We start from the raw sequence: 8,992 nt of genomic DNA, 5'->3' as shown, positions 1-8,992 counted from the left end.
TTTTTAATTATATTTTAGTTTTTAATTAGAGCATTATGCATGTGTCATTTTTATTTATTTTCAAATTGAAAGTTACACATATGGCATTCCACTCGTGTGCTAAGTTGGTCAAAACTTGTTCGAGAGGTCAAAACTGCAAAATGGGCTAAGTTGTAATTGTTTTTTTAAGGGGTTAAAATCGCAAGTTCGTGATACTGAGAGTCAAAGCGTTATTAAGTCTTAATTATTATTCCCTCCGATCCTTATTATAAGAAACAATTGACTTTTTAGATTCATTGTATAATTAATGTATATTGTTATAAATATAGACTAGATACATCATTACACAATAAACTTAAAAAGTAAAATGTTTCTTATAATAAGGATCAGAGGATGAATTATTTCTATTTTTTTAAAAGTTAAGCCTTGATTATTCATTCACTCCCATTCCCAACCCTAATCTTCAAATCAAATTCTCGCTCGCGTATCTCTCTCTACTTTCATTCATACAATTTTCACTAAACAACTTCGATTCCAGCCTCTCTCTCATACAACATGGTACTTTTCCTCTTTCTTCTAAATTATATTTAAACTCGTTAAATTGATTTTCCTCAGAAGCCTAATATTTTTCCAATTTTTGTTGCAGGCTACTCTCGCTGATACTTTTCTTGCTGATCTTGATGAACTCTCCGATAACGAAGCTGAAATTCCAGTGAGCATAGTTTTTTTTTTAATAATGATTTTGTTTTTGATTTTTGTGTGTGGATAAATTGTTTTGTAATGTGGTTGGTTTTTATCTTAGGCTGATAATGATGCCGATGCGGCGGACATGGATGAAGATGTTGATGGTGATCTTGCTGACTTAGAAAACCTTAATTACGATGATTTGGATAGTGTTTCCAAGTTGCAACAAACTCAGAGATACGTCGATGTTATGCAGGTTCGTTTCATGTTTGTTAGTATTTATTTGATTTTTAATTGCTTGTTGTAACTGCCAAATGTTGTGAATTCTGTAATTGATTGTGTGTCCGATGTCTAACACATGTCAGTGTCTGACCTCAATTAATTCATTTTCTCAAATTATTACTAGTGTCAATGTTTGTGGTGATGAGGTGGTGGAATTTCTCTTTGATGATGTCACTTAAGTTGAAAGGAAAGTTCTATTGAACAGCAGTTAGACCGGCAGTGTTGTTTGGTACGGAATGTTGGGCGGTTAAGAGTTAACACGAGAATCAAGTAAGTAGCAGAGATGAGGATGTTGCGTTGGACGAGTGGTAAGACTAGACATGATAGGATTAGGAATGACACCATTAGAGAGAGAGTGGGGGTAGCACCTATAGTAGAAAAGTTGGTAGAAAATAGGCTTAGATGGTTTGGGCATGTAGAGAGAAGACCCGTAGATGCTGTCGTAAGAAGAGTAGATCAAATGGAGGAGAGTCAAGTTAGAAGAGGTAGAGGAAGACCTAGGAAAACTATTAGAGAAACCATTAGAAAGGATTTAGAGGCCAATGAGTTGGATCCAAATTTGGTTTATGATAGAACACTATGGCGTCACTTTGCTGTTCTGGTCTCGGTGGGGGGATTTTTTCCTGTTGTGACAGGTTCTGGTGTATCGGTTTAGGCCACTTTGGTGCAGATGCTGTTGCTGTCACAGCGGCTACTGCTGTCTGTGTTGTGGAGGGTGCCTTGCTCAGCTGCTGTTTGGTGTGCCGTGTGGGGATCCTTGTGCGGTCCAGTTTTTGAGTTCTTTGTTTGACAGGTTGTTTAGTGTGGGCAGTGATGCAGGAGTATTCTTGGGTAGGCTATATTTTGGTTTTGTGCTCCTTGTATACCTCGGCATCAGACTTATTCCTTTAGGCCTGGTCTGTTGTTGTTTTATTTTTGTGGCAGCTTTATTTTGGACCTGCTGTTTATGGTGCTGTTTTTAGGGGGTTTTGTTGGTTTGTATCAGGTGTTCCGCATATATACGAATGTTTTTTGCGTCTTGCACTCATTCGTCGTTAATAATATTTGTTGTTGCAAAAAAAAAAAAAATCAACTAATGCTTTGATTGGAAGTTTGGAGAGGAAGGTTTTGGGGGAGTGGAGTAGAGGGAAAAATAGAGAAATCTTTCACCTTTTTGGACAAGTGTTTTTGTAGATAATGATAAATGAATGCTTATGATTAATATGTTTTTAATATTGAGAGTATTATAACAACGTGGATTAGATTTAAAAAATTTGTCCAAGTCCTCCAATGCAATTTTATGAAGAAAAATAAACTCCCAAAATCATGTATTCATTCCACTTCATCCTTTCTTATTTTTTACAAAGGCCTTCCCTCCCCTCCTAAACTCCCAAACACACCCTTAGGGGGTATGCTTGTGGATTCGTTGGCATGAGTTTTGAGGTGCCGAAACGAAGAAGCAAGCAACAGAATTATTTGATGATTTGGAGCAAATTAGGTTTGAGTGCTTGTAGAATTTGAAAACAAACACACGTTAAGCTTTGCATCGGTTGTAACTGAAACTTTTAAGTTATCGTCCTTCATTATTTGTTTGTTTGTGTTTGTTTGTTTGTTGTTGTTTTTAAATGCTTCTAATTTGTCTACGGCAGAAAGTGGAAGAAGCCCTTAAAAAGGGTTCAGATGTCTCTCAGGGGTTAGACTTAGAAGATGATCCAGAATACCAATTAATTGTGGAGTGCAATGCGTTGTCAGTTGACATCGAGAATGAGATCGTCATTATTCATAATTTTATTCGCGACAAGTATCGGCTGAAATTTCCAGAGCTTGAGTCACTAGTACATCATCCAATCGATTATGCACGTGTTGTTAAGAAGATAGGAAATGAAATGGATCTGACCCTTGTTGATTTAGAAGGGCTTTTACCCTCAGCCATTATCATGGTTGTCTCAGTTACAGCGTCAACTACGACTGGCAAGCCTCTTCCGGAAGAAGTCCTTAGTAAGACAATTGAGGCTTGTGATCGAGCCCTTGCTCTTGATTCAGCTAAGAAGAAAGTTCTTGATTTTGTAGAAAGTAGAATGGGTTACATTGCGCCTAATGTTTCAGCTATAGTTGGGAGTGCTGTTGCGGCTAAACTCATGGGAACGGCTGGTGGCCTATCAGCTCTTGCAAAGATGCCTGCCTGTAATGTTCAGCTTCTAGGAGCCAAGAAAAAAAATCTCGCCGGGTTCTCCACTGCAACGTCACAATTTCATGTCGGTTACATCGAGCAAACCGAAATATTTCAGACTACCCCACCTTCTTTCAGGATGCGAGCATGCCGACTCGTGGCTGCAAAGTCTACACTTGCAGCACGTGTAGACTCAATACGTGGCGACCCATCTGGGAAAACTGGAAGATCTCTCAAGGACGAGATCCATAAAAAAATTGAGAAGTGGCAAGAACCCCCTCCTGCTAAACAACCCAAACCACTTCCAGTGCCTGATTCTGAGCCTAAAAAGAAGAGAGGTGGTCGCAGACTTAGGAAGATGAAGGAGCGGTTAGCATAAATTTTTGTAGTACTTTTTCTCAGGTTGCGGGGTTAAGGGTATATTTCTTTTTGGCCTTTTTTCTAATTCTTGATCTGTTGATTCTTATGCCATCAGGTATGCAATAACGGACATGAGGAAGTTAGCTAATAGGATGCAATTTGGAATTCCTGAAGAGAGCTCTTTAGGTAATTTTACATTTGTAGTTCAATACTTTGCATTTTTTGTATGCACATATTTATGTTTTTTTTTTTTGCCTAAAACTAAGGAAATAATTATTAGATAGAAGAGGAGAAAAGAGGAGTATCAGTAATGTGACTTTGAATAATTGTGATATCATGATAGCAAACTCCGTGTTAGGCATGACTATGTGGGACCTTGTGATTCCTATTAATTATTACTCCCGTTATTCTAATTATATTAATAATTAACGCAGTTTAAAGAAATTGTCATAATTCAAATGTTTCGAACAGGAAGAATATAAAATTTTAGCCAATTTTTAGGTTGGTTTGTAAATACGAACAACCAACTGTGAAAAATAATGCATATATTAGAAAAATGGCCTGCAGAATTTTTATTCAATTTTTCTAATAATGCATATATTAGAAACATGTTGAAAACAACAATTTTGGGATTGGGAAGTACAAGGGTAAAACTATTACAAGCCTTGGGCAGAATATTGTGATACTGCATATTCAATTCCAATAATCTAAGTCACACTAGTGTGACCAGGATTATTTTTATAACCAAACCTCCCTCCTTAGATAATAAGACTCCTAATACCTAATTTGATAAAGACATAGAATGAAATCCTTTGGAAGTGAACATCATCTCTTTTTGTTTATTCTTTTCGTATGCAATAATGTTATTTTCTCCTTATTTATATTTTTATGTTCCGTGTTATAGGGGACGGTCTGGGTGAGGGTTATGGAATGCTGGGTCAGGCTGGCAGTGGCAAGCTTCGTGTTTCAGCAGGTCAAAGCAAACTTGCTGCAAAAGTTGCTAAGAAGTGAGTCTTTTCTTACTGCTTTTAGTTCTAAATATGCTATTAAGTCCTTGTTAATTGATTGTGTGGCAAGATTTTGAATCATGATTCCTGTCTCAGTTATCTTACTAAACAAAATGATAATTCTAATTAACTATTTTCATTTTTCAGATTCAAGGAAAAGAGTTATGGTAGCAGTGGTGCTACATCTGGTTTAACCTCAAGTCTTGCATTTACTCCAGTGCAGGTTAGCTTCACTTATTACTCTTTCTTTAGTTATTCTCCTGCTCTTTAGCTGCATAAATAGTGTCGGAATTGATGTGAAGCAAATTTAGAAACAGAATATCTGGATTACTTCCCTACTGCTATTGCGGTATATTTATAATACAACTGTGGTGAGGCTACTTTGATGATTCAGTGAATGCCTAAATAAATACCACAAGATCATGCATAACTGATGCTATACCTGTGCCTTATGGTGGACGTCAAGCCCCCATTGCGTAGAGTATCACCATCTTTTGGGACAAATAATAACATAAGTTTCTCAGGCCCTCAAAATTGTTGTATCAATGGCATGATATGATAATGATTAGGGCTGGACAGAATATCCGTACCCGCCCGAAAACCGGCCAAACCGGTGAAACCGTGACCATTCGGGTCGGGTGTATATGAACCGCGGGTTGGTGATTCATGCTTTTTCGGTTTTATACAGTTATGAACGGTCGGATTCGGATTGCAAAAACCAATCCATCGGTACCCAGCAACTGACCGATTTTATGCCAAGAATGATAAAAATTAACACTTTTACAATGTGAAAGCTGGCTTGCATAGGGAAGACGTGTTGTCTCTCTCTCAATTGTCTTGGAACTCTCAAAAACTATTCAATTCCAAGGCATTAATTTATGTCTATTTTTAATATTTTATATTTTCAAATCACTACTTTATGACCATAGTCATTGCACATCAGCATACACACATCACAGCTCCACAAATCTGAACTCTTTCTTCTTCTACTTCTTCCTTTATTATCAACACAGACAACACAATCCTTTTCATTTTTCACATGTCATAAGCTGTGAATACCTACAAATCCAAAACCTTTCTTCCTCACTGTTATTCCGTTTTTTTTTTTGTAATTTTTGTACCAGATTTTGTTTAATCCAAAACCGGCGGAGTCCGGCCGACCACCCGCTAAAAGCGTTGAACCGCCGACTGTCGAAACCGTGGGCTCAAACGGACGGAAACGGACTGTAATATTCACACCGTCGGTTTGATCGGTTCCGGATTTTGAGACCGAAAACCTCACCGAACCGCCCGTTGTACAGGCCTAATAATGATGACTAAAAGGATACCTACCAACAGTGTGATTTCTCTCTATCTAGGAACATCTTGGGTATGTGATGCCTTAGTTGAAGTGTTTTAGAATTACAAGTTGCTCATTGACCAACATCCAGACCGGACCCTGTCCTTTCAGAAGCCATTTTATGATGATTCTATTCTGTGCCTTGAGAATAAAGGCACAATTGGCAAACTCTAGAGTTAACTCAGAATCGCATGAGTTTATGAATCTATGCATCAAAGTCACTCTTTCCACCTGTCTGTTTTCTGGCTTCATATAGAGATTCACATTGGTAAATTTCAGCTTGTCTGGTGCTGGATCGCCAAGTGTTTGTATTTTGAGAAACAGTGATGCCATTCTCTAATTTACAAACACCCTTCATACAGTAGTACCTTCATTTTTTTCATACTTAAGGGGAATGTAACAGACTAGTGATCAGCTGACATTCTTGTGCACATGAGTGACATCATGAGCATGTTTTCACAAGAATGTCTCCTTGCATTGTGTTTGTCTTCGGCTAAACTGTTTTGTTTTGTCCATTTTTGCTTTGAGAAGACTTAAACATCTCTCTGCTTCTTCAACAGTACAACGTATCTCCTTCTTCCACCCTCCATTTGGTATTTTGTTACAAAAAAGTTATAGAAACCCAAGATACAAATGATCTTTTTCTTCCAATTATACCCTACCCCCATAGTATTGACTATTGAGATTTGAGAGTAGGTAGGATAAATAAATGAAAAATTGTAAAGCATTTTTAATGATTAGAGTAAGGGTATTTTGTTACAATACACATCAATCAAGTTCTTAATATACCTGCACATTCCTTAAACGACCAAAGTTTTGGAACAACGGGAGAACTATATCAATTAATGTATATAAAAAACTTGTCTGATATTATCATGAATGATGAAAATTTGGGTTTGAACTCAAAATGCTTTTAGCAGAGTAACTTAATTAGTCATGCTTTTATTATCATCTTGCATTCTTGTTAATTATTAATTTATGTATTTTCAGGGGATTGAGCTCTCAAATCCACAGGCTCATGCACACCAACTTGGTAGTGGAACTCAAAGCACCTACTTCTCTGAAACAGGAACGTTTTCAAAGATCCAGAAGAATTGAACCATGCACGAACCAATCGGAGTTCTTGTTCTGTCCCCTGAATTGGTGAACATATACCAGTAAATTGTTAATGCTGGAGGATATTACTTGATAGGTCTATGGTAGATTTTTGTAGCATAGACATATATGCCGTTGATTATGTATGAAACTGGTTTCCTCTTCAGGGATCCCAGTGGTTGACGTGACGATCCATTTGTACATGACTTTTACAATGCCTTGAGGTTATATTCTTAGTTATGGAGAAATGATAATCAATCTATACCATTTTCATGGCAATGGAGACAAAGTTTCTTTTCTGGGAGGCATATGGCCCAATGTCTATTTTGTTTCATGCATTGGGGATAATTGACCAAGTTTTTAGTTGGTACCATTTAAAAATGTCAATGATTTGTACTTACAAAAGAAAAATAAAAATGAAACGTCAATGAGTTTGTGAAAAGCATGCCGTTTTGGTAAGCAGAATAGAAGTAGAATGCATTGAGTAAACTTTTTTTTTTTTTTAAGGGAAACCCTCATTTTTTTTATTCTTAAGTATGTAAGGTGATATCATAATAGTTCCGGAATGTATAATAATTTCTATGTATTACTGGTGTAAATAAAATATTTTTACCCATGTATTAAACTAAATTGTGTCAATGTCTTGACCAAAAAAAAATTTGTGCCAATGTCTCGGTGAGCTTAACTCAAAGTTCAAACCCCGAATACCTAATTTCTTCTCGTTAAAAATATGTGAGCTGCAGCCACTAAAATGACGTCATAGAGTGATTTGATTTACTCATTAGGGGCGTTCAAAACTGAACCAACCCAATAGAAAAACCGCAAACCAAACCAAACCAAATTGAAACCGCAAAAAACAGCACTTGGTTCGGATGAATTCGGATGACTTTTGCACTGAACCGAGTGGTTCGGTTCTGTTTGCGGTTTGCATCTCAGCAACTGAACCAAACCAAACCAAACTGCAAGAATAATGAATATTATTTAAATATGTACTAACTCAATTACATAGCTCAAGAATAATCTCTTTTGATTCGATTTTTTCATTGTTACCATCAGGTTCGATTATAATTCCTTTCCATCTCTTTCAATTCATTTACAGTGATGAATTTGTTTCCTTTACTTTCCAATAATTTGTTTCATGCTTATGTTTCTTCTTAACTTTACCTATTTTGATATAAGTTTTATCTAATATTTTATCATATAAATAGCAAAATAAAATGTCCTATGTTTATTTTGTACCAAGTTGACAATATTGGAGTTAATGTAATATTTTTTTATCTCGTGATAAACCTCACAAACCGAACCAATCCAAACCGCATTGGTTTGGTTTGGTTTGGATGACTTTTTAAAAATCAACCGAACCAAACCAAACCGCATGCTTTTTTATCTCGCAGTTTGGATGACTTTTATGCTCAAAACCGAACCAAACCACACTGCAAACACCCCTAGTACTCATGTATCATAATAGTTGTGTCTTTCATTAATTGGTTTGATTTTCAAACTTGTTTTTCCTTACTTAATTTGATTCATAAAACTATTTAAAAGGATAAGTTTTTGTAATCTTGATGGATTAAAACTCAAGTATTTGGATGAAATAAAAAGAATTTTTTTCAACTTAGAATTTCATAGAGGATTCCCCTGATTTCTTTCACCTTAGGACTAATTCACCTGAATGATATCTCAAACTCCCCGTCCTCGTGAGCTTAGCTCAGTTGGTAGGGATAAAACATGATATTATATGTAAGGTTCGAGGTTCAAACCCCGACCACCACAAAAAAAAAAAGATGTCAAATTCAGCTGATGGTAGCGGCATTTGACATTTTTGCATTTCTTTACTTTAATTAAAATTATAACAAGCTTTCTTCGACATCATAATTTATCAGTTTTTTTTTTTAAAGAGCTAAATTATGTTGCTAGCGGCTCATGTGCGTGATTAATTTTAATTATTATTTTTTGAACAAGCCAAAATAAAATATATTAGATCACAAAGAGTGATTCATCTCGTACAAGGTGTGCAAAAGAGAACCACATACCAAAATACAAAGTTAAGAGTCTGGTGCCACCAAAAAACACACCGTAAGAATGACAAAAAATAAA

At 36.2% G+C, this 8,992-nt stretch overlaps 1 protein-coding gene across 1 annotated transcript; it reads left to right on the top strand.

Moving 5' to 3' along the window:
• The first annotated feature begins 380 nt into the window (after positions 1–380).
• On the top strand, positions 381–7,203 carry LOC11440004 (U4/U6 small nuclear ribonucleoprotein Prp31 homolog). The gene is made up of 8 exons (XM_003622378.4): positions 381–537; positions 626–691; positions 782–919; positions 2,574–3,463; positions 3,570–3,640; positions 4,359–4,461; positions 4,609–4,684; positions 6,791–7,203. Exons 1-8 carry the CDS (start codon positions 535–537, stop codon positions 6,896–6,898), a joined length of 1,455 nt encoding a protein of 484 aa, XP_003622426.2. The 5' UTR covers positions 381–534; the 3' UTR covers positions 6,899–7,203.
• The last annotated feature ends 1,789 nt before the right edge of the window (positions 7,204–8,992 follow it).

Source organism: Medicago truncatula, chromosome 7 (assembly GCF_003473485.1).
Source record: "Medicago truncatula cultivar Jemalong A17 chromosome 7, MtrunA17r5.0-ANR, whole genome shotgun sequence".
NCBI lineage: Eukaryota > Viridiplantae > Streptophyta > Magnoliopsida > Fabales > Fabaceae > Medicago > Medicago truncatula.
This window is presented reverse-complemented; position numbering and strand designations above follow the sequence as displayed.

Excerpts from the sequence above, each read along its gene's own strand:
- LOC11440004 (XM_003622378.4), top strand. Across the intron at positions 692-781 it reads ATAACGAAGCTGAAATTCCA|GCTGATAATGATGCCGATGC; the intron begins GTGAGCATAGTT and ends TTTTTATCTTAG. Across the intron at positions 4,462-4,608 it reads GCTGCAAAAGTTGCTAAGAA|ATTCAAGGAAAAGAGTTATG; the intron begins GTGAGTCTTTTC and ends TTCATTTTTCAG.